The 15835-nt window shown below is 52.6% G+C and overlaps 4 protein-coding genes across 4 annotated transcripts; 2 read left to right on the top strand and 2 right to left on the bottom strand.

Annotated features, from left to right (window-relative positions):
• Positions 1-615: 615 nt before the first annotated feature.
• On the bottom strand, positions 616-3386 carry SMAC4_08410 (uncharacterized protein; the record flags this gene model as incomplete). Its single annotated transcript, XM_003344882.2, has 2 exons — positions 616-1852; positions 1981-3386. 2 exons carry the CDS (start codon positions 3384-3386, stop codon positions 616-618), a joined length of 2643 nt encoding a protein of 880 aa, XP_003344930.2.
• Positions 3387-4857: 1471 nt separating this feature from the next.
• Positions 4858-8052, top strand: SMAC4_08409 (uncharacterized protein; the record flags this gene model as incomplete). The annotated part of the gene is made up of 4 exons (XM_003344881.1): positions 4858-5461; positions 5569-5793; positions 6053-6658; positions 6818-8052. The coding sequence occupies 4 exons, from the start codon at positions 4858-4860 to the stop codon at positions 8050-8052; spliced, it is 2670 nt and encodes an 889-aa protein (XP_003344929.1).
• A 2691-nt stretch (positions 8053-10743) lies between these two features.
• On the top strand, positions 10744-11355 carry SMAC4_08408 (uncharacterized protein; the record flags this gene model as incomplete). The annotated part of the gene is made up of 1 exon (XM_003344880.1): positions 10744-11355. One exon carries the CDS (start codon positions 10744-10746, stop codon positions 11353-11355), a length of 612 nt encoding a protein of 203 aa, XP_003344928.1.
• A 1546-nt stretch (positions 11356-12901) lies between these two features.
• SMAC4_08407 (uncharacterized protein) lies at positions 12902-15593 on the bottom strand. The gene is made up of 3 exons (XM_066090794.1): positions 15217-15593; positions 13190-15143; positions 12902-13076 (listed from the first exon to the last, which is right to left on the bottom strand). The coding sequence occupies exons 1-2, from the start codon at positions 15456-15458 to the stop codon at positions 14114-14116; spliced, it is 1272 nt and encodes a 423-aa protein (XP_065946630.1). The 5' UTR covers positions 15459-15593; the 3' UTR covers positions 12902-13076; positions 13190-14113.
• Between the last annotated feature and the right edge of the window lie 242 nt (positions 15594-15835).

Raw genomic sequence — 15835 nt, 5'->3', positions numbered from 1 at the left:
GAAGACCACTTGCAAGTGAGAAAGCCATAGACTCGGCGATAGCGATAGCGATACCTGGTTCAGAAGCAGGAGGTATCAAAAGCAAAACATTCTTCATTACCTTAGTCATTAGATAGGCTCCTTCGATTACTTCCAACTATCAGCTAGCTAGCTCAATCTCGTCTTTCGAGTTTCGAGTGAGAGACAAGGAAGGTCAAGAGAGTTCTGGAACACGAGCCGGTTCAGTTTATGCCTTCGACCGGCTGATAATAGCATGCTTCCAAGTGGTTGACTAGGTTATTACCGCCAACCAAAGAGACAAGACAAGACAAAGATCATCGCAAAGAAAGAGGAACCCAATGTTAACTCAAGGCTAACCAAGGGAAGGCTAAACGTTCATCAAATCGTATTTCGTGTCCCGTTCCAAATCCCAATATCATGTCTATCTGTCGTCACATCATATTCCTCGTTCCATGTCTGTTTCGAATTATTGAATCCATCACTCATCGCATCCAAACTCATCGCCATAACCCATCGCCATAACTCATCGCCATAACTCATCGCTCATACCACCGTTCCTCGTCACACCCCTGGCTCATCACTACCATTATCACCACCCCTCCTCTCTACCCCCCATCACTCCTCCCCACCAGCCTCCCCCTTTCCTCCCTCCCCTTTCTCCCCCTTATCCCCACCGCCGCCCATCCCAAAAAAGCTCTTCCGCCTACTAGTAACCGGACTCCTACTCTCCCCTCTACTCCTCTCCTCCGCAGCAATACTCATCCCCCTCGTGGTGCCTCTCCTGGTGGTACTCCCCGGTCTAATCGGCATCCCTGGCGCTCCATTATTACTATTGAGACTTCCATCCCGATTAATCCCCGACTTGGACCTCCTCACTTCTTCCAGCGCGGGCCGTGCCTGTTGCTTGGAGATCACCAGCCCTTGCGTAATGCTCATGATGTCGCCGTCTTCGACGGAGCACATGGATGGCCAGACTACTAGCAAGATATCGTCGGGGTCGATCTCTTCCTCTTGCGGGGTGTCGGAGTTGGCGTTGGGGTCGGAATCATGGTTGTTGTGCAGGTGGGAGTGGGAGTGGGTATGCGCAAGGTTGTGACTTTTTGAGGTAGAAGTACCGTCGGTGTCAGGCGCAGGGGTAGATAACGGGGCGCCAGCACCGATAGTTGATGCGCCGTCGTCGCCATCGCCACCGTCTGTTAACGTCACTGAGAATGGTCGCTGTTGCTGGGTGCTATTGCTGCTGACGAATTCCGGTAGATCAAGGACTTGCCAGTCGAAATCGTCGTATGGCGGTCCAAAGTACGGCTCGATTTTCATAGAGGCAAGCTGGATGCGCATCCATTGCTCGCAGGCGAGCTTGCAGGCTTGTTCGAGACCCGAAACGAAGGATTCGAAGGCTAGGGCGGAGAGCAAGTGCTGGACAAGCCAGGAGACTTCGCGCACTACGGTCTTGACTCGTCGTGCGCCTTGCTCGATTTGGCGCTCGGGCATGGTGGCTAGCAGGGTTGAGCGCAGATGGAGCTCGCGCGCGGGGTTCTCGTCTTCTAGCACGCGCAGGAACTTGACGAGGTTTTCGTCGTCGTCGTCGAGGAGGTAGACGGGTCGGAAGAGGTGGCGGTGTAAAGCGCGGGAAAGCACGGCTAGGACGGCGGAGATGCGCATGCCCTTGGCTGCTGGCGAATTGGATTGCGGGAGAGGGATTTGGAGTTGGGTGGCGTGTTTGAGGTAGGGCGAGTTGCGGAGGTTGGCCCAGCAGGAGGGGTCGGAGAGGATGGGCTCGGGGAGGGAAGGGCGGAAGGTGGATTCGACGAGGGTGACGATGGATGTCCAGATTTTGTCGAGGATGTCGACGCTGTGGACAGGTTAGCAAGGTGACAAGGGGGGGCCTGTAGATGGCTAGAGGGCACAAGGAAGGAGAGGAAAAAAGACATGAAGAGGCAAGGAAAGGGGAAATGGGCAATCGAAGGAAAAGGGACTCACTAAACGTCCTCGCTGTCAGCATGAAGCTTGGTCTGATACGACGCCAGAATATCCAGCTTCTCCTCGGCAGTCTGAAGGTTATCCTCAGTCTCGTCAAGACGCCTCTGGAGATCTTCAGACCGGGCCTCGGCCGTGTCTGCTCGAGCCTTCTCGGTGTTGAGATTGGTACGCAGGGCCTCGATCTCTGCACTCTTCTCGGCCACCGTCTGTTTGAGAGAGGCAATCTCTTCCTCAGCAGCCTTGAGCGAAGCCCTAAGCCTCTCGATCTCGGATGTCTTCTCAGCTTGGATGGTCTTGAGGGACTCGAAGTCGGCTTTGGTCGTTGTCAGGGCCTCGTCGACTGCCTTGAACTGGGCCTCTAGTGTGGCGACAGTCTCCTTGAGAGAGACGATCTCGGCCTCGTTCTTTGTTTTGTCGGCTTCTAAAGTGGTCTTGGATTCTTGTAGCAATACAAGCTTGGCTTCGGCTTGCGCTTTCCACTCCTCCAGAAGGCCCCTGGCGGTCGATAGTGCGGCAATCTCCTCAGCCGCGGCTTGTGCAGCTTGAGCAGCTGATGCCTCCAGCTCCTCCTTGGACTTCTCAAGAGCGGCCTTGGCAGCTTCGAGTTCCGAGATCTGCATCCCCCTTAGTGACTTCATGTCACTCAACTCGGTCCCCATGTCATCCCTGAGCTTAGAAAGCTCATACGCCTGGTCCTCCCTCAACTTGGTCAGCTCCTGCTCCTTATCCTCCTTCAGCGCAACCAATTCCTTCTCTTTGTCTTCCTTCAACGCTGCCAGCTCCCGCTCTTTATCCTTCCTCAACTCCTGCAACTCCCTCTCCTTCTCCTCCTTCAACCTCATCAGCTCACGCTCCCCATTCTCCACAGCCGCCGCCGCCCTCTTGGCGCTGTCTTCCAAATTCCCTTGCAAACTCGCGCGCTGAGCGTGTAGCTGCAGCACCTCCTGCACTTTTGACTGGATCACGTCCTCGAGCCCTTCCTTTTCCTTCTCGAGCCGCTTCTTCCAGTCGTCCAGCTCGGACCGGTAGCGGTGGTACTCGTCGAGGACTTCACGGTGGGAGATGGACAGCCGCTCGTTCTTCTCCTTGAGCATGATGAACTGCCCGAACACGTCGGCGACCAGCTTGTAGTTGCTGTCTGATGTCAGGTCGCGCATGGCGCGGACGAGACCATCGACGGCTTGGGTGGGGTCGACATGACCTGAGGACGAGGAGGGGGAAGGCCCGGAGGGGGAAGATGGGGAACCCATTGTGGTTGGTGATAGTGGACTGCCGGGATGGTTGGTGGTGTTGTTGGTGCTGGTACTGGTGTTGATGCTCGTGCCTGTGTTGATGGTGGTGGTGCCGGCGGCGGAGGTGGTGGTGGTGGTGGTTGGCGTGGCCGTGGTTTCGGAAGTTGCCGACATGGACCGGAGGAAACCACGGAGCGCTTCCTTCTGGGGGGTATCCAGCTTGGGCAACCTGTTGGTGGTGAGGAGACGTATTCGGGTGGTATTAAAGTGGTTGATGCGATGAAGGAAGAGTGGTCGGCTGAGAAGTTTTGAAGATCACCGACGACGTGGCTCAATGTGTCGGTGATGGCGCCGGTGGACATGCCCAAGACGCCAGAAGTGGATTTTAATGGATCAGCCGCTGTAGGGCAGTGGGCCGACGACAGGGCCAGGGGTGGTTGGTTGATTCGGAAGCTGAGCATAAATGGACGGCGATTGGCATATTCCCAATTTCTCATGCGTCAGGCAGAGACACCCAGAAGCAGGAACAGATCGCCGACGCAGGGACGAGTCGTGGCTGTTTCGTTGTTGGGCTGGGGACGACAGGAACCTCAAGATGAAAGCCTCGTCATGGATTGGCAACTGTCATAAGTGTTGTTTGATCAATTAACCCGGAGATATCCATTGTCAAACTCCAGTGAGGCTTCCATGGCCATCGGGCTGCCCAACCACAATGGACCAATTGGGAGGAGGCGCATGTTGAAGGAGCTGACCTTCAGGTTTCATCCAAAACGGAAGGCAAAGGCAAGCAAGTGGAAGTGGAAGTGGAAGTGGAAGGGATTGTGTTGTGAGTGTTTGACGTGGCAGTCTCCATGACCAGAGACTTTGAAAGCTCTGAAGAGTGAGGGCGCTGTCTCGTTCAAATCATTGGCCCAGGCGAACAAGACGCTGTAAACACCCGAGCCCCCACCATGCCTTACGGGACGGAAGCCCGCTTGCACGTGCAGATTGCGAGCAGAAAGTGCTATCCATTGGTTGAAAGGGGTTATTGAAGTGGGCCTTCTCGACACCGACACAAGTCCTGGCCTGGCGAGCCTGGGCTCCGCAACCCGAACCTTCTTGTCATAGACCATCCACATTGCGGCCCGTTCCTCCATCTCGTTTCTCCATCTTCCCCATTTTCCTCCCATCCTCGACATGGACTCCCGGCTCGCCATGATTGAGTCACTACCCGGCGGCTAACCATGCATTTGGTCTGCCACCAGAAACACCAAGATTGACTTCGAACCTTTCCCTTCTTTTGCTTCACATCCACCAATGCCTTAGTGCACTTTGGCTTCCCAATGTTAAACCAGCCATGTACCCATCACCAGCTTGACCTCCTCGGGTCAGAATTGCGCTAGGGTTCAAATGTAGGTGTCCATGGCCAATTCCTCGATTCAGCGAATGATCTGTCTTCCCCTCTGCATAAAGTCATATGCTAACTGCTCTAGGCCATCTCCCAGGTACCAATGAAATGGCGATACCACCACATATGCCACCGTGCATGGGCGGTTCCGACACAGGGTAGTTTCTTGGGATCCCAGCGGCAAGCCGTGGGCGAATTCGTGAGAGGGTATCCATCTTACCAAAGACTCTCCCATCATATTATCGAACATCACCGTCAATGAGCCTGGAGGAAGCAGCGAATTCCTCGGCAGCCGCACGCAATAAAGACGGCCTACCGACCGTACCGAAGCGCCAATTCGGATTTCGCAAATCCTTCAAAAAGTTCACGGGAACCAAATCAGCACCACTTGAACCTGAACCCACCGCCGTCTCCGTTCATCGCCAATGCAATATATCCGAATACTCGCCCTGCAACTCGATAATTAATGACACATCTGCGTTTCTTGAGGGATCCGTGGCCGCGAGTGAAAGCCTCACCACACCGTCCACAGGCGATCAACTTCAAGTGACAGATGGCGAGTCATTCCTATCAGTCCCGGGCGCCAAAAACTGCGAACCGCTGGTGCCAACAGAGAGCTTGAGAAACCTCGTTCTTGAGAAAACGGACGCATCGAGTCCCAACCGAGGGACTGGAGGCCACTCAATCAAGGCCGCAGAGTCGGACGGAGTCCCTTGCCAGGACATCACAACTATCCCCGAGACTCTATGGGGTCGAGCATACGACGGTCTTCGATCTTCCAAAGATCCTGAGAAGTTCGGCTTAGTTGTGGACTACGAGCGAAAAGTCCTTGATGCATTGAAAACCAAGGTGACAGGTGAGCGTTTCCATCGGTTCTCCGCGTATATCAACATACTAACGTTCTCGCCTTATTAGGACGTGCAGTGGAACCTGTGGAGCGGTCCGGAGATTCACTGTTGCACCAGAAAGTCACGAACAAGGCGCTACTCGACAATGCCATTGAAGACGCATTGAAGCAAGCCGCCAAGGGGGAAAGCTCAGCAAGATTATCATTCGACAAGGCTGGCAAATTGACATTGGCGCTTCAGAATTTCATCAGCGAGGCTGTCAAGGCTTCCACGGAAGTCTCGCTTGTGTGGGCCGGCGTGTGCCTCGTTCTGCCCATTCTCACCCAACCCGTGATTGCTGACGAATGTGACGAACCGTTACAAGCACAGGAGTATTATCGCTGGGATAGAACTATAGAGTAACGGAGTAGTAGCCAAAAGGTACTGGTAGGTTGTGATAGCTATTGCTTGCTGAAGATCCGGTAACAAGAGGCCTGGGAAGGCCTTCTTTTATACCGGCCTTCCTGGACCCGATCCTTCGTCTCGGGTCCTCCCTTCGGGTTCTACCTGATTGGTCATCTAGTCTAGCCTACATAGGATTCTCTGATTGGATCGTAACAACGAAGCCCAGAGAAACGGGTTCTCGTACGTCACGTCCCGTATTGGCTTCTGGACCACACTTGAACGTCAGCTTTCCAATGCCGGAAACTGGACGGAAAGTGTTCAGGAGGAATTTGTTACTCTTTATCAGCACTTGCTTGAGTTTCAGGTCCGCACTGTTCTCCGATATCACCAGGGCGGCTTTGAACGCTGCGTCGGAGACCTTTCATCAAACGTATGGGAACAACTTATCACGGCAATCAAGCATCAAGAGCAGCTTCTCCATCAGGATCTGCAGCAATACCACAACGCCCATCTTTTATCCACTGCCGAGGTTCTCAAGCAGAACAGCACGAAATCTTTGGAGTCGAATGCCAAGTTTCTTCAAGCACTGCAAGATGTCCAAGACTCTGTCCGCAAGGACGCTGAGAGTAAGCTCAAGGAGAAGGAGAAGAAGTGTTTACGCCTCTTCCGTCTTACAGACAATCAAAGAGATGTTACCTATGAATGGTACAAGAGCCGTGTCAAAACACGAGTCGAGGGAAGTTGCATCTGGGCCGTTGAGCATGAAAATTTCCGAAACTGGCTGGAGCTCAAATCAGGACTACTTCTGATCACAGCAGACCCGGGATGTGGGAAATCCGTCTTGTCCAAATACTTGATCCACCAGTATCTGCCACAGCGTTATCCCAACGCAACCATATGTTACTTCTTCTTCAAGGATGGGGACCAGAACACAGTTAAACAGGCCCTTTGTGCTCTTCTACATCAACTCTTTTGCCAAAAGCCAGACTTGATTCAGCATGCTGTGGAGGAATACGACCGCAACGGAGCTGGTGTGGTGGGGACGACATCGGCACTATGGCGCATTTTGAACAACGCAATCTGTGATCAGAGTGCAGGTGCCATCATCATAGTGCTTGATGCTCTCGATGAATGCGAGACAAGTGAGTTTATGCTGTTGGTGGAAAACCTCAACAACGCAGGAGTAAACGCCAAGTTTCTTCTTACATCTCGTCCGTATGGGAATGTGGTTTCCCCTTTCAAGCACGGAGACATGCTCAACCACTTTCCTCGCGTTCTAATCCCGGGTGAATCGGATGACCAGTCTGATCAAATCAGTGCGGAGATCAATCGTGTTATTCAAGTCCGCGTCGATCAGTTTGCACACAAGCACGAACTCAACGAACGCCTCAGGATTACTCTATTGGAAGAACTTACCAAGACACCGCATCGAACATATCTATGGGTTTATCTCGTCTTCGACCACTTAGAGACCCTCATTTCAAGCGAAACTATTAAGCGCACAGTCCAAGGGTTCAAGGACGCTATTGAGAAACTTCCGAGGACGGTAGAGGATGCTTATGAACGGATTCTCAACAGGCCTCAGGGTGCCCAACGTACAACACTGCGTCGAGTGTTGTGTGTCATCCTTGCTGCGCAGCGCCCTCTGACCCTCTCTGAAATGCAGATTGTGGTCAACATGGAACCCGGCATGAAATCTGTCGAAGAATTGGACCTGGAGGAGGAAGAACATTTCTCAAGACGACTAAAAACAATCTGCGGTCTCTTTGTCTCAATTCATCAGCGCAAAGTGTACTTCCTACACCAAACTGCTAAACAGTTCTTGCAGGCTAAAACGGAACCATCCACAATGCCAGGGTCATGGCGTTCCTCGATCAGGAGGAATCAGGCCCATGCCGAACTTGCTCGGATTTGCGTGTGGTATATATATGTTCTAGAGCCTGATGCCGTTCATCCCACGGCGACCCAATCTTCTGCCCACTCTCCGCTCATTTATCCGTTTGCGGCTTATTCGAGTGACCATTGGAGCTATCACCTCCGTAACAGCGACTTGGACGATAATATCGAATTTCTGGCGACAGTGATGGCCATCTGTGAGGCTGGCTCCAAACAGTTTCGCACCTGGACTGAGTACTGTGATGACGGACCAGGGAATTTGGCGAGCGAGTTTTCCACAAGTCTGAATGTTGCTGTGGCTCTAGGGTGCCATGGCCTCGTCTGACACATTCTGCGTGAGACCGGAGTTGAAGAAATCAATGCTGCCTATGATGAAACGGACACAACACCTTTGGCTCTCGCCACCAAATACGGACGTTGCGACGTTATACCGCTTCTGGTTGCGGCGGGAGCCAGAGTCGATGTTGGTTGGGAACACCAAACTCCTCTGCTTTATGCAGTGCGCGCTAGACAATTAGAGTGTGTCACTATTCTACTCAACTACGGCGCCTCCATTGACCAGCCAGATGAAGTAGGGCAAACTCTCTTGCATATCGCGGCTCGTAAATATGATGCCAAAATGATTCACTTGTTAGCTGAGAAGGGGTCCGACCTCGAATCCACGGATCGTAACGGCGATACCCCTCTTTTAGCCGCTCTCTTGGAAGGCAGGTTCATCACGGAAATGATGAGCCAGGGCGCACTACGGGCCAGGGAATCAATCGAAGCGCTGCTTGTAGAGGGCGTAAAGCTTAACCTTTCAGACCGACATGGTGGAACAGCTCTCATGCGAGCAATCTATGATCGTTGGTGGGATATGGCTGAGTTTCTCCTCGAAAAAGGTGCAGATCCCGACCAGCGCGACTCCAAAGGCGAGCTGGCCCTTCCCAAGTTGGCTAGAAAGGTGGCTCCACGCATGCTTGGGGCACAAACTCGCCGCTACAACTCATTTACCAGGTTGCTGGTCGAGCGATGCACCGATTTCGATGCACCAAATCATGAAGGCCTTACTCCACTAGATTTAGCCACAAGCAGGGATCTTGATATATTAGTAGATTTGCTTATCAATAAGAAAAAAAATGGCGGCACTGGAGCTCTAGAAGAACTCAGACGCCAGTTAGCTGGGTCGAGTGAGTTAGTGGTAGCTACCTGTAGTTAGTTAGTTATGCTTGATTCGGCAGTTCAGTCTTTTCGCAAACTCTGTCCAAATCTTCAGGCTGTAGAGGTACCTCTAGACAATGACGGCTTCACTCTTTCACCTCTCGCAACTGCCGCTGGGAGCCTGGGACCATTAGTGGCCTCCGAGTTGTTGAGTTCTTACCTCTACCCAAGTACCTATAGGCCTAAGATGTTTGACCCAGACGCGGATGTTAAGGCAAAGCTCTCTCTGCACTACGGTCGCGACATCGCAGCCCGCCCCCCCCCCCAAATTTTCGAAATGGTGCTTTTCAACTTTGGTGCTAAAGTGGGAGGCAACAAGAAAACGTCGTTCACCCCCAGAAAAGGCCGTGGAGCCAGCACAAGGCTATTGAGAAAAACCTGGACACCGCGAATGAGAGTTTTGAGCGACTACCATAGATGGTACATATGCACATAGTTCAAGGAACGAACCCGGGGCTTCAATACTTCCACCCGGAGGGAAGAATGGGGTCCCAAACGCGTACAGCCCGAGGAAGATAGTGTATACAGCAAAGTATCTACCTACCTCTAGACTGGGCGTATACCTCTTAAGCATATCAAGGCACGTTTGGAAATCCACCAAGTAGACTACTGTGCCGAGCGGTCGCTGACGCTGACACGGGTATCCATGATGGGCTAGCTGGATGAGGAAGTCTAGTCGAGACGAAGTTAGCTCTTTGTGCTATCAAGGATTTGGTTCAGGCACTGGAGGAGTATGTCGTTCCTGGAGCGTCGCCATTGCCCAGGTGGTAGTTGTACCAATTGTGGTTTCTTCCTTACCTTACCTTACAGCCTCTAGTCTAGTCCTGGCTCGTGGAGTCCTTGAATTCGTTTCACCCAGACGACTACCATTACGTGGATTGAGGCGTTGGGCTTTCAAACCTTCCTTTCTCTTTCCAAGAAAGTTCCAATGAAGTGATGCCTCTTCGGGGGATCTGTTTCCTCAGAGAAAAACCTGCTCCATGGCATGTCATGCCCCGTGCAATGTTGCTCTGTTCATGCCATTGCCGCACACCCGAGCAACATTCGTCCTTGTCTGATGCGGGAGCTTCAAGTGTTAAAATGCCGGATTGGCCGGCTGATGACATTCTACATTGCCTTCTACATACCTCGAGACTCGAGGCTTGCACCGTTGCACCGTGGCAGGGCTAACACAATGTCAAGCAACTTCTTTGTCCTGTTACCCCTTCCCTTGATGTGGCTACAATTGTCCTACCCGTGTCCTTCCCGTGCCTGCCACTCTATAGGTAGGTATACAAGAATAACTCTTGCCCCTTGGCGTTTATCCAATCCATTGTTCCCTCGAACCACGAGTCCACGGGAAACAAGAGTTCAAGGGGCACATGTGAAGCGGATAAAAGCGGGAAAAGCCGCCACATAAGCCAAAAGTCAAACGTCTAAAGTCAACAAAGAATCACCGGTATATTCCCTCCCCTTGTTCAACATCGCCATCAACCGGCGACACATGATAGACACCCATGTGCTAAGCAGACGGCTTGGAGTCAATAAGGTAGACATATAAACCTCCCCGGACTCTATTTGGTTTCTTATCTAAAACCGTTTTCGCTTCTCTTTCCTGTAACTGTTGAAGCATACCTAGGTACCCTGCACGATCATTCTCTGTATTACTCGAAACCCGAACAGAAAGCTCAAGCTGGTCTACAGCCACGGCTACACTACCTACACTAGCCACAACAGCAAGCAAATAGGCAGGCAAGCAACAGTCTCCAAAACCAAATAAAGCAAAGAACCACAAACCCCAGTACCACAAACCACAACCACCACTACCACAAAAACCATGTTCCCACCAAACCTCTCCCCCCTTTTCTTGGTCCTTATGCTACCGGTCCTCGTCTCCGCTGGCACCTACGAATACAAAACCACCCTCGTTGTCTCCGCCATCCCCGAAGACCAGCGCAACGACTGGTGCAACCAGCACACGCAAACCTGCACATCCATCTGCAACAAAGGCGACTGGAAAGGCGACGACATGAAGAAGGTGATTGACAACGGCGGGGTCAAGATCAACGTGTGCCAGTACACGGACCTGAAATACCTGTGCGTGTGCAACAACAACCGGAAACCCATCATGAAGACGTGGCACTATACTGTTCCGGGCTTGATGTGCGAGAAGGCCTACCAGCACTGCCACAAGACGCTCGAGGGCGATAAGGCCGCGCAGGACCTATGCAATGAAAAGATTCGTAGGCAGTGTGGCTCGAAAGTCACGATTGATCAGTATACGGATAACATGAGGAAGTATGAGTTTTTTAGCGCGTTTGGGGAGGCGGTATTTGGGCCGGCGCATGGGGGGAAGAAGAAGGAGAAGGTGAATAAGGTGAAGAGGACGGGTGGTATAAGTGAGGATGAGGAGGAGGAGAAGGTGGGGGGCAGGGCGTGGGAGGCTTGACTGGAGGGGGTTAAGAGTTGATGGGTTCCAGTTGGGGTGGATTTGCCCGTTGCGTACCCTACATGTAACGGAAGGCGGCCTCTTTCTTTGTTCTTTTTCTTCAATGCTTTTCTTCCTTCAGACAATAGGTTTGGGTTTGCACTTTGTTTCTTTTTAGGCCTTGTGTGTTAGTCTTAAAGAGTTCTTTTTCCATTAACGGGCGGCCAGTGAGATTTTTAATGAAATAGGAACAGTTGTGTCATTGGGCTTGGATTTATTTCTGGGCTCAAACGCAGACCTACGTACTGTACCTACCTTAGTAATTTCAAGAAGCAAGACGAGACCTTCCAGTCCCAACTCTCAACCCAAGCCCCCTCAACTTCCCAACCACAACTCCCAATTCCCAACTTCCACCTAAGACGGCATCCCCTCCCTCATATTCGCATACTGACTCCCAGGATACTCCAACAGATTCTCACCCTCATCCATCCCTCCTGCACTTGCCAGTCCCTTCCAAGCAACACTTATCAAACTCTGCTCATCCCCATTCCCAACTCCGTCCTTCCGATCCCTGCTCGCCTCCCAAAACATGCTCCCTCCCAACCCCTTCCGAAAAGTCGTACGCCATCAGGTTGACAAAGTCCAGCGTCTCGGCTATCTGGCGTAGGTATGGCTTGAGGACCGAGTACCGTTCCGGGCCGGCCGGGGCGGCGATTGTTAACAGGAACTTGTACCCAGGGTTATGCACCGCCGCGTAGCTGTCGAGCTGAGACCGGATTTCTTTCAGCAGAAGAAGATATTTCTCAGCTTTGGTGTCGGAGGCAGGGTACTCCCAGTCGATATCTAGGTCGTCAAAGCCCCAGTCTGTCATCAGCGTCAGAGTGTTACGATCCAACCAACGTTATGTAAGCTAGCTAGACAGATAGACCAATCAGGTTGGACCCAAAGGCCCGTAGGCCCGAAGGCTTCAGGTCCCCGGGTCCTCGGGTCCAGCACACCGGGTCCAAGGAAGAGCAGTATAAAAGAAGGCCTCCCGGCCTTCGTTTATAAGGCTCTTTAGCAAGCAATAGCTATCACAATCTACCAGTACCTTTCGGCTACTACTCCGTTACTCTACTGTTCTATCCAAGTGATGATACTCCTGTGCTTGTAACGGTTCGTCACACAGAGCCGACGGGGCAAACTGCGTGCGGGAGGCTGGAGTCGAGGCCGCGAGGGCGAAGTTGGGGGTTTTTGAGTAGTTCCAGCCGCCGATGGAGAGGAAGATGCGTAAATGCCGGTGGGTCTTTTTGAGGAGGAAGAGTTGTTTGATGCAGCCTTAGACATTGGTGTCAGGTTTGTCGTTCCAGGCTGGGGGACGAGAGTGTGACGAACCGTTACAAGCACAGGAGTATTATCACTGGGATAGAACAATAGAGTAACGGAGTAGTAGCCAAAAGGTACTGGTAGATTGTGATAGCTATTGCTTGCTGAAGAGCCCAGTATTTGGACGGCCTGGGAGGCCCTCCTTTATACTGTTTCTTCAGTGTGAGCCGTTGCGCCGTTGAGGCCATTCCCGGCCACCCGGCGTCCGGCGCGGCTCTGATTGGTTTAGTTATTTTTTTTCCGTAAATCATCCCTTATTGGATCGTAACAGAGGGATATTAGCTTGCCAATGCCGGTTGAAAGAGAGTGGGAAGGAGACGGAAGGAGAAAGGCAAGGATAGAAGGAGGGTAAAGAGGAGAGAGAGAAGGAGGACGACCTACAATCACCAGGATAGTGCTTATTAGTATCAGCCTCTTCGTCTGTCGAGAAGGCGGTTGCATCCAGGTATCGGTCTTATACTGGAGAGGGCATTAGAGGAAGGGAGCGTACCAGTTGGTGAAATACACCACGTTCTTATAACCAGCAGCATCCACAAGGAGCGAACAGAAGGAAAGGTCAACCAGTGCCGCTGTCTTGATGACCAGCATCGTGTTGAAGGATTGTTTGATCTAGTCGATAACTAATTCCGGCAAAGGGAGGGACTAGTGTATGGTAATATTGGGGGCCGCTTGCTTGGTAGTGCGCAGTTGGTGATGCAAACCAAACCAGCTTTCCCGAAGGGGGAAATGAAGAAGCTTTTATCCTCCCTTGGCTCCCATTCCGACCTCCTCCATAGCCTGGTTGGTTCATCCATTTATGGAGCGGCGTCCAACACCAACACATCATGAGCCAACGATGGGATGGTTTACTCTTGTTGCATCGAGACATCGACACGTTGGCGGTGGCAGCTCCAGTCCGGAGCCATCTCATTGGGTCGATAACCGTCCTGCTGTCCCAGCTCCGTTTCAAGATGTCCATGCTCTTTGATCGAGTTTGTCAAGTAGCGTCTCACAAAGTTGCCGCAAAGGGAGGTGTATCTGGGCGTTTCATTGTCTTGTCTCTTTGACGGAAACATGAGTTGGCGGTTGTTAATATCTCTCTGGTGTCCGTGAGGTCGATGTCACGGCCGAGGTCAAAGAAATCTAGCGGGGAAAGTTCAGGTTGCCGGGGCGAGACACTGATTCCACAAGGGGCTGAAGGTGGTAACAACCGGACGGTCGATAACAGGTGATCTGTCTTCATGTGCACACATCGAGGGGACGCAATCTCCGTTGCACCTGGGATTAATCAGCAGGGTCGCCCTTCGACCTAGTATTAGAGGTTCGATCAACCGTTCGGATTCGGCGGACGAGGATAAAGGAGAACATCATAACCTCTCCGAATCACAACGCCAGACTCACCAACTCGCCAACTCGCCAACTCCAAAACTGCTGCTCACAAAGCCCCATCCAACAACCACTGCCTAACCTCCTCCATGACCTTCTCCCTCTTCTCCAGCCCGTCCCTAACCGCCTCCTCATCCCTCATAATCGTTCCGATATTATCCTGATCATATCCATGCACAACATCTGGCACCAACAGCCACCTATACCTCCACTTCTTTCCATTGCCTTCATCCACGCTTTCGTTCCAATGGAACTTTTCATCCTCAAACTCCAACAACCCATTTCTCCTAAAATCATGAGGTTCCTCCCGTCCCAACACCTCCTCCACCCCCGGCACCTTCTTCCCCGCCAGTTTACACGCCATCCGCCACCCTTCGCCGCCCAACATGTCCAGCTCGCAAGCCACAATAAACACGCTTGGCGGGAAATTGTCCCGTCCTTTAACCCACGGGTTTTCGTCCTCGTAGTCCTCGAGCGCGTAAAGCGGGCTGAGCAACGGATCGGACATTTTTGTTCCGGGAGAAACGTACGACCAGTTGAACATGCCTGCCATGCTCATCAGAAAGTCTGTGTCCTTTGCTCTGAAGCCACCTAGTGCCGGCTTGTACCGACGGGATTTGCACTTGAGCGCAGAGGGGGTGACGAAGTCGAGGACGGGGTAGAAGGGTACTACCGCCTTGATCAGCGGCTTGATGTCGGGGAGTTGGGAGACGACCATTGCTAGGTTTCCGCCGGCGGACCAGCCGGAGATGGCGACGCGGTTGGTGTCGACTGGCAGGTCGTTGTGTTTCTGTGCATGGTCTGCGGTAGAAGAGACGCTGAGAAGGTCCAAGATGACGGCCTTGAGATCGTGGATCGCTGTGGGAAAGGGATAAGAGGGGGCTTTGCGGTAGTCGAGGGAAATCACGCAGAAGGGGGTACCGGCTTCTTCGGCGCGTTGGACGAAGCGGCGGTTCCAGCCGTCGTTGTCGTAGGGTGAGCCGACGACGAAGCCACCGCCATGGATGGTGAGGAGGGTTGGGAGTTTCTCCTTGGAGTGCTCAGGGTTTGAGGGCGAGTGAGACTTGGGGAGGAAAACGCTGTTTGTTCGTCAGTCTTTCGAGTACACAACTAAAAGGCCAGACGATGAGGAAGCGGGAGAGAGCGACATACCGAACAGGCAACTGCGGCCTAGAAGGGAACGCCTTGATGACATCTGGCTTGTTTGGGGAAGAGCCGAAGTAGTCGGTCTTAATGCCGTTGATGAAGTTGACGGGATTCATGATGAGCTTGGTGATGGCGTATGCTGCGGCGCCGTACTTGAGCTTAGTGGTGAGTGGAAGGGAGGGGGCGACATGGACTTCCTCGGAGCCGGTTGGGCCGGCGGTGTCGACGGCGGTGGTTATGGCGGCCATGGCGAGTGATTGGTGATGAGCTCAAAGGAATTGCTGCTTCTACTGTTATAAGATGCTGTCTGATGTATGCTGTGTAATGTGTATGCAATGAGAACAACAAGTCGGGATGAGGTGAGTGAGATGGGGGTCGAGCTGTCAGGTCCAAGATGATGTCGCAGATGATGCCTGTCGGAAACCTGTCGGGGATATGTCCGCTTCAAGTTATACAGGCCGATATTTCCAATCGATCGCCCTGTGCCGCAAGCTGTCGGCTGCAATGTCATCGTGGTAACGATCGGTTGGACATTGGACATGGGACGACGGAGGGAACAAAAGCCACGAGGGTTAGGGATCAAGGAGGAAGTCGGGACAATCCCCACATGTGATCCACCTATCAA

This window comes from Sordaria macrospora, chromosome 3 (assembly GCF_033870435.1).
Source record: "Sordaria macrospora chromosome 3, complete sequence".
NCBI lineage: Eukaryota > Fungi > Ascomycota > Sordariomycetes > Sordariales > Sordariaceae > Sordaria > Sordaria macrospora.
Note: the sequence above shows the minus strand (reverse complement) of the source record. Positions and strands in the feature narration are given on the sequence as shown.

What these genes read in the sequence shown, in the direction of transcription:
- SMAC4_08407 (XM_066090794.1), bottom strand. Translation starts at nt 15,458, where the DNA reads ATGGCCGCCATAACCACCGCCGTCGACACCGCCGGCCCAACCGGCTCC. An exon ending in AGGCCGCAGTTGCCTGTTCG is followed by an intron (nt 15,144 to 15,216) that starts GTATGTCGCTCT and finishes ACGAACAAACAG; the next exon opens with CGTTTTCCTCCCCAAGTCTC.